The sequence below is a fragment of the Triplophysa dalaica genome, chromosome 4 (genome assembly GCF_015846415.1).
Source record: "Triplophysa dalaica isolate WHDGS20190420 chromosome 4, ASM1584641v1, whole genome shotgun sequence".
In the NCBI taxonomy this organism is placed as follows: Eukaryota; Metazoa; Chordata; class Actinopteri; order Cypriniformes; family Nemacheilidae; genus Triplophysa; species Triplophysa dalaica.
This window is the reverse complement of record NC_079545.1, coordinates 16,433,085-16,446,979: the sequence shown is the minus strand read 5'-3', so window position 1 is coordinate 16,446,979 and position 13,895 is coordinate 16,433,085. Positions and strand designations below refer to the sequence as shown.

The 13,895-nt window shown below is 37.4% G+C and overlaps 2 protein-coding genes across 3 annotated transcripts; both read left to right on the top strand.

The window, feature by feature from the left end:
* The first annotated feature begins 207 nt into the window (after positions 1 to 207).
* On the top strand, positions 208 to 10,596 carry rps6ka3a (ribosomal protein S6 kinase a, polypeptide 3a). 2 transcript variants are annotated; one of them, XM_056744942.1, is made up of 22 exons: positions 208 to 574; positions 2,049 to 2,084; positions 4,371 to 4,487; positions 4,604 to 4,685; positions 4,922 to 5,002; positions 5,253 to 5,332; positions 5,414 to 5,520; positions 5,733 to 5,770; positions 5,894 to 6,036; positions 6,366 to 6,436; positions 6,515 to 6,603; positions 6,719 to 6,783; positions 6,954 to 7,056; positions 7,139 to 7,269; positions 7,348 to 7,473; positions 7,595 to 7,684; positions 7,784 to 7,942; positions 8,035 to 8,196; positions 8,282 to 8,358; positions 8,472 to 8,589; positions 8,867 to 9,007; positions 9,194 to 10,596. In XM_056744942.1, exons 1-22 carry the CDS (start codon positions 512 to 514, stop codon positions 9,314 to 9,316), a joined length of 2,202 nt encoding a protein of 733 aa, XP_056600920.1. In that variant the 5' UTR covers positions 208 to 511; the 3' UTR covers positions 9,317 to 10,596. The 2 variants fall into 2 exon arrangements, with proteins under 2 accessions (XP_056600920.1, XP_056600921.1); XM_056744943.1 differs by lacking the exons at positions 208 to 574; positions 2,049 to 2,084 and adding an exon at positions 4,093 to 4,111.
* A 108-nt stretch (positions 10,597 to 10,704) lies between these two features.
* Positions 10,705 to 13,068, top strand: eif1axa (eukaryotic translation initiation factor 1A X-linked a). The gene is made up of 7 exons (XM_056746002.1): positions 10,705 to 10,847; positions 11,297 to 11,380; positions 11,577 to 11,680; positions 11,962 to 12,012; positions 12,106 to 12,187; positions 12,393 to 12,484; positions 12,688 to 13,068. The coding sequence occupies exons 1-7, from the start codon at positions 10,832 to 10,834 to the stop codon at positions 12,691 to 12,693; spliced, it is 435 nt and encodes a 144-aa protein (XP_056601980.1). The 5' UTR covers positions 10,705 to 10,831; the 3' UTR covers positions 12,694 to 13,068.
* Positions 13,069 to 13,895: the final 827 nt, after the last annotated feature.

Here is a 13,895-nt window from a genome sequence, read left to right as displayed (position 1 = left end):
TCTGTTCCACTGAAGACTCTTTAGCAGTTTGAACTACATGAAGGTGAATAAATATTTTTGATAGAACTATTCCTTTAAATACCCCTTTGCGCATTTTAAATGTCCCACACCTGAATTTAAGCATATCTACAAACTTTGATCAACGTACCCCTACATGGGTGGTACCAGGGGGCGGACACGATGACGACGTATGATGACGTACCTCTTGCCTCGTTCTGACAGACAGGTGAACAGGACGGCGACGCCATGTTTAGGAGAAAAGGAAGTGGAATATTCTGCTGTTAAAAAAACATATTTGGATTTTATTGTCGAAGGAGTGCATGAAGGGAATTAGAGAACTTTAAAAGTCATCACTTACCTGGAACGCATTTGAGCTGAGTCGGGCTTTTATTTACGCGCCGTACAAGTTTCCGCCTCTTAACGGGACCCTTTAGTGCAAGTTTACAGTGACAGTGTCAAATCACTTCACGGCGTCACAGTGTGATCGTAAGTTAATCATCGTGATCTGAAGATGCCTTTGGCACAGTTCGCGGACCCCTGGCAGAAGTTACCCGTGGGCCATTTGGTAAACGAGGTAAGTTGCGTTGTGTTTACAGCGGCGAGGCACACAGTTAAGTGCTGGTTGAGTGAGATCACATTTAATCCGATATTCTGTGTCATATAAATTAGAGGAATGTAAAAGCCTTTGATGGACAAATACTCTAACGTTACGTCCGTTTTTTCAGCAGTGCCAACGCATACAAGTTGCGTTTCTTATAACTCAGAAGGCGAGCACAAAATCCACAATAAAATCCAAGAATCAAGAGAATGCGACGCCTTTCTTTTAAAAACCGAGTTAGTTTTTTTACTGCAACTTCAGGCGAGATCAAAGTGTACTTGGTAAAGGTTGGGTATGTAAACCATCGAAAAATGTCAACGCCGAGGCAGCAGGGCTTGACCAGACAAGTTCAGTAGGATTGTGTGTTCATATGTGTGTGTGTGTGTGTGTGTGCAGGTTTACATGCTTCGTTTCTGTTTTAAAATGGACACAAGCAGGTTGAAGTTTTACTTTAGGACTCATTGGGCAATAAGGGGTCGATAGGCTGCGTCCTTAAACCTAGCGAGTTGGTTATTGCAAACCTACCCACAGCGCAGTTTGGGCGTTAATCGTGTTGGGAACGCCTTAGGTATCCAAAATATGTGGGTATTATACCTTACAATGGCATGTAGCCAGTTTACAGCGTTATACAACTCATCCAAGATAGCCTTTGTCGTTAAAAAAGCAACTGGCTAACTTCCATTCAGCACTGTAAAATTAATAGGGATGTTTTCCTCTATTGTAAATTTAATTTACTGGCACTTAGACTGCCACTACTTTCCCATCCACTATGGATTTTGTCGGTTTTAATTTTTTTGTTAATCCAGATGTTTCTATAAATTAAATATTAATATTAAATGTTAAAAAGATGAGGGAGTATAGTTATCTCCTATTTATCTAAGCATTCTTTTTCAGAGTAAAACAATATACATGGTATGTATTTATCTGCAATACATTATTTTCCTGGATAATGTATACAGGAAGAAATGGTAAGCCAAGTGCTAAAATATCACATTAAGTTGTTGAAGCCCCATAGGTACAGCAGCTCTTGTGGCCCTCAGACCTTGCATACTATTTCCCTAATTAACTTCCGTTTGGTCCAGACTAATCCCATGGTTTGAGAATAGCCAACCTACGCTGCACGCTTTTAGTCTCCTGTTTATGTGTGGCCTATAAATAATCACAAAGTCTGTGACTACGTAAATCAGTCAATCTTATACATTTGACTATTTTGTCAATAAAGGTCGTCATGTGATTTCATGACATGTTAACATTACACCCACTAAAGTTAAAATTGTCATATCCCCCATAATATTTACAACAATAGAGATTTGCAACAATTTAAATGATTCTTCTTTCCTTAATGGAGTCTGATCGCAATTTTAGGCCTATCCAATGAACTTTGTTTGTATGAGCTTTACTGTGTGTTTCTTTAAAATAACATGATCATTTTATTTAATGTGTTTTATAGGATGACTCCATGTTAGAAGACGACGGTCCTGTTCAAGTAAGTTTAAAACATATTTAAATACAACACACACACATGTACTAACAAAGTTGTTTATATATTAAGTATCACTTGTATTTTTTAATGTGTACTTGATTGGGTGCGCTTCTCCTAATTTTAAAGAGATCCAGTTTTACAGGCATATGCTTGTTATGTAATCAATATTTTGACTTCATGGAATCCTTGCGGTTTACTTGGAAAGCCTTTCATTTACAGCTTCGTTTGATTTTGACCCATTGTTATTTTCTTCATCTTTGAATACAAAGCAATGTTTCCTATGAAATGTGGAAGGCTTTTAACATCACATTTCCCATCTCCGAGGAGACCTTGGTTTTATTGATTTCCTGCTGCTGGATGAGTGGCATAGTAAACAGCCAGTAGGACAATGAGGATGTCCAGCGTTCACTTAAAGCTGAGCTTTACTTTCCACCAAGCCAGGAGAAACCTTTCTGAAAGCCTTTATAGGTCATGTGACCCAAAACACTGTGTTGCTACATTTCATATACAGCTATTTAGTCCTGTTAGTGTTATGTGTTGGAGGAAGGGTAGCAGAGAGTCAAGTTCTCCATGTGGTGTGTGTAACGCCCACGCTTATTTCCTGTTCCTGTCGTGGGGTGTCCCTCAGTTATTATCCTCCGTTACTCTTTAGTTATAATCTTCAGAGATCTGCTTACATTCTCACATTTCAATTAATAAAAATCAGTCCACCGATCCAAGCCTTTGTGTTCAAGTTCTCAGATCTCCGTTTGTTTCTCCATTTTCACAATGATATTTCAGCATCAGTGTCGTCATATTTTATATGTGCATCAAATAAAATAAGAATGTGCATTCAAAATAAATCCTTCAGTTGTCATTTCTTCGGATCTTCATAAAAAAACAGTATTTTATGCAAAGCAGCAGGTTTAATGCAAAGGAGCAGATATTTGAATATCAATCGACTCTTTCTGTTGAGTGGGCTAAGTTGTGTGTTTCAACTTAAGTTATTGAAATGAAACCACATGTAGTGTCACAGGAAGTGACAGCTTTCTATTGTGTCTGGGTCTGGGATCATTTGACCACAAATTGTCAATTGTTGATAAATTATTCATTGGTATGACATCTGTGTCCCTAATTATGAATTCATCACATTCCTCTATAATTGGCTGATTCTTTTTATAGTTGACACAGTTTTTTTTTGTGTATCGAATGCTTCCTCAAGTTTTAACTTATCATAAATATCCAAGCGTTTTGCGTGTGTGTGCTTGTTGGATGAGCTGCTAGAGAAATGGAAGAATGCATTATTAATTAGATTTAACACTCTCCAAAAAAAAGATGGTAAAGTCAAGAACATGGTGTGTTGAATATAAAGGATATTTGACCTGAATGTGGTTTTAAATGTAGCGTCGCTACAATAGAAAGTGGAATTTCTGCATGCTGACACAGTAAGTTGAATGGCACCGTGACTTTTTTTGTCAAACTGTCTTCTTGCCTCACTCTGTCCTCTCTCCCTTTCTGTCATTTTTGTTTTACCCCTGTGGTAGATATTGACATCTTTTGACCACATTAAACATGATTGTCACCCATCACCATTTTTCAAGAAAAAAATCACACCTCCTGCTTCTTGTGTCTTTATAGTTCGTAAAGTGTTAATAAATAAATAACACTTTTAGAGCGCTTCGAAGATCAGATGTTGAGATGACTTTGGCAGTATGACCAGCAGCAGATGTAATGTTTTTGAATGGGTCATTGAATGCTCAGGCTGACCACAGCAGTGGAGCACAATACAATTGCTACTCACAAGTTTTCCATCTCTCTATTGTCCTACTTGTGTCTCTCTCTCTCCCTTAATAGTTGTTCTCCTGCTAATTTCTGGCTAGTTGATCATCTATTCAGGTTTAATCCTTCACTGCTCTACAAAACTCTGCGTGTGTGTATCCTTTATTCCTTTTGTGTGTTTACTATCTCTTTCCTTCACAGGCTTTGGCTCACTGCATCTCTGCAGAAACACCAGCCATCCAGGCCACCAACCTCCTCCTCCTCCTGTGTGTGTGCGTGTCTGTGTGTGTGTTTGCCTGACTCATTTTATCATATGCAATTTTATGGTTGTTGGATTCTATAACATTTTGTGGGCATGCATGAGTTTGTGTTTGATGTGATGAAGTGAAGTTGCACTGCTGTTGTGATAATGTGTCTAAAATCAAAAAAAAAGAGGAAGAATTCATATTTTGTGTGTTTGGTTATTTTTGGTGTGGTATTGCATGTCTAAGTGGTTGATGTCATAGCATATCTAATATCTCTTCTCCATAGGATGAGGGCTTGGTCAAGGAGATCAACATCACTCACGTTGTCAAGGAGGGCTCTGAAAAAGCAGATCCACGTCAGTTTGAGCTCTGTAAAGTACTGGGCCAGGGCTCTTTTGGCAAGGTAAGATTGACTGTTAAGATACTATGAAATTATTATTTTTGTTAGTAACGTTTCCATTCATGATGTCAGGTTGTGTCGCTTTTAGTTCGGTGTAGCAATGTTGTGTGTTTGTGCAGGTATTCCTTGTCAAGAAGATAACAGGACCTGATGGCGGACAGCTGTATGCTATGAAAGTGTTAAAGAAAGCCACTCTGAAAGGTCTGTGTTTGTCTGCATTAACAGGAAAAATACAAATTTTCATCTCATCAAACAAATCGAATCTCTAACTTCATTGATGTCTGGGAATGTACTCGGATATATAAAAAATGACATTTAACATCATTTAAGGTTGTTAATGATCAATGTAGTTTAATCTTTTTACGCTTTCACGTATACACACTGTAAAAGGTTTTTGAGGATTAATATTATGTATGTATGTGTGTTTGTGGTTTTAGTACGAGATCGAGTGCGTACGAAGATGGAGAGAGACATCCTAGTTGAGGTCAACCATCCTTTCATTGTTAAACTGCACTATGGTGAGTCATTGACATCCCCCAACCAGATGTAAGTTCATTGGGGTCTATTAGTTAGTACACTGACTTTTCAAGTTTAATTTAATGTCAAAATAAACGTTTGTAGTTGGATGTTGTTAAACAGTATAGAAATTGAAAACATGAGGTTGAAAAATCGATGTTAAATAAATAAAATAAAAGATATATTCTTTTTTAGCCAAGTGAAATATAGGAACATAGAAATACAATTAGAAGTCTCTTATTTTTTCATCAGCATTTCAGACAGAAGGTAAACTTTACCTTATTCTGGACTTTCTCAGAGGAGGAGATCTCTTTACTCGCCTCTCCAAAGAGGTAAATTACCCGATTCCTACCGTCTACTTTAACAAATAATAACAACTCTTGTTAACACTCTTCTGTTGTATTTTCATTTAGGTTATGTTTACAGAGGAGGATGTTAAGTTCTATCTTGCTGAGCTGGCTTTGGCTTTGGACCATTTGCATGGATTGGGAATCATATACAGAGATCTCAAACCTGAAAAGTATGTTTTCTCACTCATGTAATAAGTTAAAAGTGATGATATGTAACTCAAAGTACAATAGCAAACTTTCGAGTTGGCTATTAACAGAGACTTCACGTTTAGTACCGTTTATGGTCCAAAGAAGTAACAAAAATGTAACCGATGATAATGGCTACATAACTTTTTAAAAAGTTTTAAAGAATCTTTCTGATCTAAATTTTGTGCTCCTTCAGTATTCTCTTGGATGTGGAAGGACACATTAAACTTACAGGTATATGTTTCATCATAAACTCATATTTGTATTCGAAGCTTTGACCAGCATTATTTTTTTGTGTTAGTCTTACAATAAGTATTTGTTTCAATCTGTTGCTCTGTCTATATTTGTGGTATGTAGATTTTGGCTTGAGTAAAGAGTCCGCAGACCATGACAACAAGGCATACTCGTTCTGTGGTACAGTGGAGTATATGGCACCAGAGGTAGTCAACCGCAGAGGCCATACCCACAGTGCAGATTGGTGGTCCTACGGCGTGCTAATGGTGGGGTTATGAAAAGAATATTGGCCTTAACATGAACTAACAAAAAGCAATATAGTTTTTCAGCTTTAATTTATCCTTGTTAGTTCATGGTGCTTTAGCTTAAGTTAACAGTTACAATTTTTGATTGTAAAAATGTATTCGTAAATGCGGCAGAAGTATTAATCAATGTTACCTAAAGCATTAACTAATTATTAACAAATGCAAACTTGTCGTAATGTCTTGCCAGAATATCTTTCGTGTATTGTTACACACCTGAAAAATGTAATTTAGTGTCTGTTAAATTTTCTAATATAAACTTTGTAAAACATTGATCTTTTCTACATCCTTAGTTCGAAATGCTGACGGGAACCCTTCCATTTCAAGGGAAAGACCGCAAGGAGACTATGACAATGATCTTAAAGTGAGTATTCTTGACTTGGGATACTGATTTTATTGACTTCAGCAGTCTTTTCACTGATGCTGTATTTTGTACCTGCAGGGCCAAGCTCGGCATGCCTCAGTTTCTCAGCCTTGACGCCCAGTCTTTGCTCCGGAATCTGTTCAAGCGCAATCCTGGCAACCGCTTAGGTGAGGATGAGACTTAATAATCAGTTTTTATGCTGAATAAATTTGGTTGTGTTAGACCAATTTTGTGCTTCGGAAAATCTGTGTCACTTAATTAAATGCAGTATTGGGATTTCAGGAGCAGGACCTGATGGAGTAGAAGAGATCAAGAGGCATTCATTCTTTTCCACCATTGACTGGAATGTAAGTGTTTTAAGAAAAGGTCTGGTCTGTTTAGTTCAATGCCAGATATGAAGGTATATTGAATCTATAAATATATACACTATCTATCTATATATATTGAAGGCAAATAGAATTTTCATGCTAATGGCTCTTGCTCAGTTTCCTTTTTATGAAAATATTTTTTGATCTAGAAATTATTCAGGAGGGAAATTCATCCTCCCTTTAAGCCAGCCATCGGGAGGCCAGACGACACATTGTACTTTGACTCAGAGTTCACAGCCAAAACCCCACGAGGTGAGTGAGGTACTACCTCTGGTTGCAACTCTGGTTGCAACAATCGGGTGACACTCAATATTTCCTCTTTTCTTTATCCCAGACTCTCCAGGTGTCCCTCCAAGTGCTAATGCTCATCAGCTTTTCAGAGGGTTCAGTTTTGTTGCCACAGGAACAGAAGAGGAGAGCCAGCCGCCCATTCAGAGCAACATCAATATGAGCAGCATACTGCAGGTATACTCCCATCATTCACTCACTCCTTTTCATCTGTAACATCAAAACACAGAGGAATAAACTGTGTATTTTGTGCAGCAACCCAACAGGAGTACAATGCAGTTTACCGATGTATATGATGTTGGAGAAGACATTGGCGTGGGCTCGTACTCCATCTGCAAGCGCTGTGTGCAGAAGAGCGCAGGCATGGAGTATGCTGTTAAGGTAAGCAGCACACTAGCTTGATTGAAAGTGTCAGTTGTATGTGTATACAGATAAAGAAAGAGAAAGTTGTCTTGTGCAATAAAGAATAGAAGTGATTTCAGTGATTCTGATCGCATTGCAGATTATAAATAAGGACAGGAGGGATCCAACGGAGGAGGTTGAGATACTCCTGCGATACGGACAACATCCAAACATCATCACCCTGAAAGATGTGAGTAAGATTTGCGTGTTTGAAGTAAATGATAATAGGGGACCGAAACCTCTGTGGCGTGTCTTGGTTGTCCCATCTTCTGCCTGTGTTTGTTTACAGGTGTATGATGAAGGGCATTCGGTGTATCTGGTCACAGAGCTGATGAAAGGTGGAGAACTACTGGATAAAATCCTCAGACAGAAGTTTTTTTCGGAGAAAGAGGCCAGTGCTGTGCTCCACACCATCACAAAGACTGTTGAGTACCTACATGCCCAAGGGGTAAGAACATCCTGTAACGTCATCTAAACATTTGAAAGACATTTGCTCTATTTAAGTTTATTCTGGTCGAGTGATTGGCACATTGCTTGTAGGTAGTACATAGGGACCTGAAGCCCAGTAACATTCTCTATGTGGATGAATCGGGGAACCCGGAGTCCATCAGGATCTGTGATTTTGGCTTCGCCAAACAGCTCAGAGCAGAAAATGGACTGCTGATGACACCGTGCTACACTGCTAACTTTGTCGCTCCAGAGGTACCTGTTAAAGAAACATATTAAGATGTATTTATAAACGTGTTCAACATTACATATATATATTCTGATTTCTTGATCCTCATAGGTCCTGAAGAAGCAAGGATATGATGCAGCATGTGATATCTGGAGTCTTGGAGTTCTTCTTTACACCATGCTCGCAGGGTAATGTCTAAACAAGTCACTCTTGAAATTCTAACGCAAATGATTTTGCATTGGTCTTAAACACAACATTATAATGTCAGTCTAAAAATCCATCGATCATATTCCACCCATAGGTTCACCCCATTTGCTAATGGCACCAATGACACACCAGAAGAGATTCTGGCTCGGATCGGCAGTGGGAAATTCTCGTTGAAAGGTGGATTCTGGAATTCTGTATCGATTGAGGCAAAGGTCAGTTTCTCTTTTTCTTCAAGCAATTCCCTTTTTCTTTATGGATGCTAATTTAAAGTGTAATTTCTGTTCCACTAGCATTACAAGCAGATTTTTTTTAATCAAAAATGTTTCCTCAAACAGAACTACCCATTTATTATTGGTTGAACTTTACGGTCACAACATCCTTACGCCGTTTGTTGAGCCAAAATTGCTCTGAGAGCCAGATATTTTCCAAGATAGCTAAACATACAGATGTGTTAAATCTGTGCACTTTGATCTTTGATATTACTGACAGGACCTGGTATCAAAAATGCTTCACGTTGACCCTCATCAAAGATTGACAGCTGCTCAGGTACTTCGTCACCCATGGATAATCAACAAAGACAAACTGCCCAAATTTCAACTCAACCGACAGGACGCCCCTCATCTAGTCAAGGTTTGTATTGGCATAATGGTTTCAATGTGAAATTGGTAATGACATCAGCAGTGGGGCACAAATGTATTTTCCGTGTGACCTCCATTTTAGATTCTAGAGAAATCAAATTTGTACATGAAATGTGTCTTTAAACCTTGTTTTTGACACACTTCTTGTTTTTCATTTTCTTTTCTCTCTTTACTTCAGGAGGCAATGGCAGCCACCTATTTAGCTCTAAACAGAAATGTTCCTCCCGTACTGGAGCCGGTGGGTTGCTCCACACTAGCACAGCGCCGTGGTCTCAAAAAGTTGACCTCTACCGCCTTGTGACCACCCCAATCTACCCAAATAGCACATAAGTGTTTGAGATGTACAATAGAGCTGTCATCATATTAAAATGGCAAACCAAAACCGAAAACGACACATATTTGTTCAGCTCACAATTTAGATTGTTTTGCAAAGCTCTTAGGAGAATATTTAATCTATGTAATATTGTTTTAAGAAAATGCTTTATAAATTTTCTTTGTATGGAATTATGTATGAATATAAAAGTATTTCTGGGAGTCTGTGTTGGAAAATAATGTGAGATGAGATTTTGGGATACAGGTTATTTTCAATATTGTGGTGGTGATGTCGTTTAAAGAATGCATGAAACCAAACTTATGGTTGATCATAGCTCTGTCCACTTCATTTGCTGAAAAATGTATATTTTTTTTATAGGAAAGTGCTATCTGTGTTGTCACTGTATGCAACATCAGGTGATCTCTTTACATTCTGCAGTGATGCAACCTTTCGTGTAACTTCAAAGAAATCTATGCAAGTCTACTTAAAATTCTTAGTATACGTGAATCAGAGAATATGACACTGACTAAGTATTTCATGTTAATGTGGTGTTTTATTGAGGCAGAAAGCTCCTGTCATGCATGTTGTTTGTGTCTTAAAGGGCATTTGATGTACAAAACAGAAAATCCATGTAGTGACCTCATTTCTTAAATCCTTAGACCAAATACCCTTAAGATAAAACAGTCCCTAAGAACCATTAACAGACTCTTCAAATGCTGTATGTCTCATAATGGATATGCTAAGATATGTGGGATCTGTATGTGGATGATCATATACTATAAATGCAGTATTTGCCAGGAATTACCAAAATACTGCTTTCTTTCTCTGAATGATTTGCAACACTCCTTTGTTTTATTTTCTTCAAAGAATTAAAGGGAAATGTGCAGGCTGTATTAATCGAGACCGTTCTGTTTAAAGAGATTATTCATAATGTATTATTTTTGTACCTGGATGAACTGTGTTTTCTATATTTTATGTATGTTTGTTTGCAAGCTCACATTTTGGGTGAGATTTAGTGTCAGGTTGTTCTCGTCTGTTATTTTAGAGATATTTGTCTGGGTGTCTCTGCTTTTGGGTTGGTTCTGCTGGTATTTAGCAATAGCAGTGGAAGTACTCTGTTCTGACCTCTGTAATGTCCCATTTTGCGTTTTTTAAAGCACATTATGTTTCATGGCACATTTGTGCTTAAGATTTTTTTATATGTTAAAATCAATTTGATCAAAATGCAATGTTGTTATAACCAAAATAAAATCTATGAATAAATTCAATTTAACCGATGAAAAAAATGTTTGTTGATCAAGAGAATGTGTTTATGACATTTTAAATAAAGTTTTTTGATAAGCAAATGCCGCGCAGCCGTAGATTGGTCGCTAAAGCGGAAGTTCCAAAGAAGGGAAAGGGAAGTAGTTTCACAACTAGCTCCTTGATATTTAAGATTTCTTTACCTAACGGCTTTGTTTAACGACGTTACTCAACCGAATAGTGGTCGAATAGTGAATAAACATGCCAAAGAACAAAGGTAAGGAAATACTTCACATGTAAACGTTCAAAGAACGAGCGTGAATTTAGTACCCGGCCTTGGCGAGCAGTGTGCGGCGGCGGCGGCGGCAACGTGACAATCCACTGCGCTCTTACGCTTAAATTCATGCGTTACATTTGCCTGTACTCATTTAAGCTAAACATGTAAAAACAAGTGAAGTGCTACTGTGGTTTTACAGTACTTTACCAGAATTACCAGACGGCCTTTCCTTTGTTGTGTGATTAATAAATATGAGTTTAAACGGCCCTGCGTTGTGTTGGCAGGCTCAAGTTTTACGGCTTTTTAATATTTTGCTTTTTCTCTCATGGTCTTAAACATTGCTTTGAATTGCCGTATGATTTGTAGCTTAGAATAAGATGATAACTAGAATGAAAATGTAACCTGGTTATTATCAGCAAGAGAATTCAGAGTAATTTATTCCTCCACAGGTAAAGGAGGTAAAAATCGGCGACGTGGTAAGAACGAGAACGAATCCGAGAAGAGAGAACTTGTTTTCAAAGAGGACGGTCAAGGTAAGTAAACCTCAACAACATGTGGAATGTCAGTAATATCCAGAATTGTTTTGGGCCTCTCTGAAAATAGTTTAAAGTTTTATCATAAGTCGGTATGTTGCTTATCTGTAAGCTCTAATATAGATAACTATTCAGCTTTTTATTTCTTTTTAAACACTTGTATCTCCAGTTCTGAATTCTCAATTTCTTATTTTAGAATATGCTCAGGTGATAAAGATGCTTGGAAATGGACGCCTAGAGGCCATGTGTTTTGATGGAGTGAAACGGCTCTGCCATATCAGAGGAAAGCTCCGGAAAAAGGTGTGATACTGTTTTATGTGTATACTGTGCTTTATTTATAATCAGGATTTCCCCAATTGTCCCACCTGTCAGTTTATAGATGTGGGTGGTTTTGTTGCTAGACTCTGCATTTGTTACCTGCTGAGAATAAAATGTTATGTTGATGTCAGGAAAATGCCTCTTAAAGAGCTTTTCACTTGAACTTTAGAAACCAACAAACAAATATATATTTTTTATTAGCAGAACAATTTACAACAACACATGGCTAACTTTTTATTAACGTATTTAAATATTTATTTCAGGTTTGGATCAATGCGTCTGACATCATCCTCGTTGGTCTTCGAGATTACCAGGTAGAGATTCATCATCAATGAGCCGATCATTTTGTAATAAACGTAATAATTTTCATCTTTGACATTTTCTGCTTTTCTACATGTTTCTTCCAGGATAACAAAGCAGATGTCATTTTGAAGTACAATGCGGACGAAGCCCGCAGTCTCAAAGCATACGGAGAGCTGCCAGAACATGGTGAAACTCATTTATATGATATCTGTTTGCTAGTTTTACTGTAATGTCATTGAACTAAAACAAGCTGTGTGCAGATGATGTGCTCTAATAGAGCCTTTATCTACATTTCAAGGTTGTTCAGTTGTGTCCTAAGGTGCTTGTTGTATCCTAAGGTGCTTGGCTGACTATTTTGTCCGTCTGTCTCATTTTCTGTCTTGTCTTGCAGCTAAAATCAATGAAACTGACCAATTTGGACCTGGAGACGATGATGAGATTCAGTTTGATGATATTGGAAGTGATGATGAGGACATTGATGATGTAAGTGCAGGGTTGTTGCGCTTCTTTACCAGTGCAACAACAATAATGAATTTTGTTTCTGATTTATTTATATTTGTTTAATTGTTTTGTCTACATACCAACTGCTGGACATTTTGTTATTGCTTCTTTTGCACAAGAGAACAATTTTAACAATATTTAGCTCTGTCATAGCTTAATGTGTTTGTTTCTGTCATCTCAAACAGATCTAAAAGTCAGGACTGCTTGTGAGCTATATTGTTTACACCAAGAGGAGAAGATAGTTTCCTTGTTGGGACAGCCTTCCGCTTGCGTCTTTCTGACCGCTTCCTTCTAACCCATCACTACATGGCTTATCCAAGCATACTGTCTGCCAAGCATCTCATTCACACATAAACACACATTAGACTGCATATTTTTGTTATGGTTTTAAAGTATTTATATTGTATTCCACTTTGTGTGGTGGAATTGAAACATCAAATAAATCCAGAATTTACAATAAAATACAAAACCTTTTGTCTGTTTGGACCGAACTTCCTTTCATTATGTCTATTTGCATTGTATTTTATGTTGTCACTGCCTAAAATAAAAGTAAATCATTTTTTTTATTTGGTTTTAATTCTCTTCACAGCTTCATTGTTTTGCGGTTGTAACACATTATTACCGCTAGGGGACGATAAGTGTTACATTTTTGTTTAAATCCGCTTGATAGCAAATTGAAAGCTCCCAAGAACAGTTCAGTATGGTCTCATGTTTCTGACATTTATGTGTACAAAATGTATATGTAAATTTAAAAAAAAAAACATTTGTAACAAAAGCCCAAATGTTTTTCCAATTCTGTTTAAAACTTCCAGTAACCTCGTCCAGAAACTCATTTGATTAGTTTATCAAAGTATTTCTATGTTATCTCGAGATTCCCTTCTCCATTGTTTTATCCTTCGTGCGCTCTTTGTTTTTAAGAGAACCAGTACTGACCCATTTCCTTTAAACTCATTACTGCCAGTTTTGCTCTGCCTCTGGGTGTATTGACTGCCACGTTTCATCCATATCACAGGGCCATCTCTACAGAGGAACCGTTTATTCATTGTATACTCTCGGGGATCAAACAGCACTCTACATGTAATTCAGTTTGTGGGTTCGTAATGGATTGATTCTGAATGGTTCTGATACATTCATTTGATTACGTTTGGTACCACAGAAGATAACAAATCTTGACGTTAGCAATAACTAAGTATTTAATAAATAAAGTCTAAATGTTTAGTCTAAACGAAGTTAGAGCAGCGCAATTTAGGCTGGTTGTTGTAAACATAACATACGTTTAAAGATCACGTTTAATGTGATTTAAAAAAAAATGGGATCTTTAAATAGTTGCTCAGTGTTGGTTTGGTCTTGCCTAATAAATGATGAAAACGTATTTAAAAGTTATGCAATTCTG

Excerpts from the sequence above, each read along its gene's own strand:
- rps6ka3a (XM_056744942.1), top strand. The coding sequence starts at position 512 with ATGCCTTTGGCACAGTTCGCGGACCCCTGGCAGAAGTTACCCGTGGGC. Across the intron at positions 6,037-6,365 it reads GGTCCTACGGCGTGCTAATG|TTCGAAATGCTGACGGGAAC; the intron begins GTGGGGTTATGA and ends CTACATCCTTAG. Across the intron at positions 8,359-8,471 it reads CTTTACACCATGCTCGCAGG|GTTCACCCCATTTGCTAATG; the intron begins GTAATGTCTAAA and ends TTCCACCCATAG.
- eif1axa (XM_056746002.1), top strand. Across the intron at positions 11,381-11,576 it reads TTTCAAAGAGGACGGTCAAG|AATATGCTCAGGTGATAAAG; the intron begins GTAAGTAAACCT and ends TTCTTATTTTAG. Across the intron at positions 11,681-11,961 it reads GAGGAAAGCTCCGGAAAAAG|GTTTGGATCAATGCGTCTGA; the intron begins GTGTGATACTGT and ends TATTTATTTCAG.